Consider the following 307-nt stretch of genomic DNA (forward strand, 5'->3'; position numbering starts at 1 on the left):
CCCTGCGGGCCACATCCAGGCTGTCACTGCTGTCCTGGCTCTCCCATAGGTTGGTGCTGGTCCTGGCGAGGGATTTAATGTCAACGTAGCCTGGACCGGAGGGCTCGACCCCCCCATGGGTGACCCCGAGTACCTGGCTGCTTTCAGGTACCCTTCCTCCTCTTCCTGCTCGTCTCCTCCTTCCCTCGGTGCCAGGCTGCGCCAGCGCTGAACACCTCTTGTCTCTTTGTCACCCGCGCAGGACGGTGGTGATGCCAATCGCTCACGAATTCTCCCCCGACGTGGTGCTGGTGTCGGCCGGCTTCGA

The 307-nt window shown here is 63.2% G+C and overlaps 1 protein-coding gene across 1 annotated transcript in view; it reads left to right on the forward strand.

The window, feature by feature from the left end:
- LOC104462372 (histone deacetylase 7-like) overlaps positions 1-307 on the forward strand; it is a gene marked incomplete at its 5' end in the record, with an annotated part of 2,948 nt that overhangs the window by 1,150 nt on the left and 1,491 nt on the right. The window contains 2 exons of the mRNA XM_010074288.1: positions 50-147; positions 242-300. Coding sequence (XP_010072590.1) covers positions 50-147; positions 242-300 — 157 coding nt within the window. The remainder of the gene's footprint in view (positions 1-49; positions 148-241; positions 301-307) is intronic.

This window comes from Pterocles gutturalis, unplaced genomic scaffold (genome assembly GCF_000699245.1).
Source record: "Pterocles gutturalis isolate BGI_N339 unplaced genomic scaffold, ASM69924v1 scaffold15202, whole genome shotgun sequence".
NCBI lineage: Eukaryota > Metazoa > Chordata > Aves > Pterocliformes > Pteroclidae > Pterocles > Pterocles gutturalis.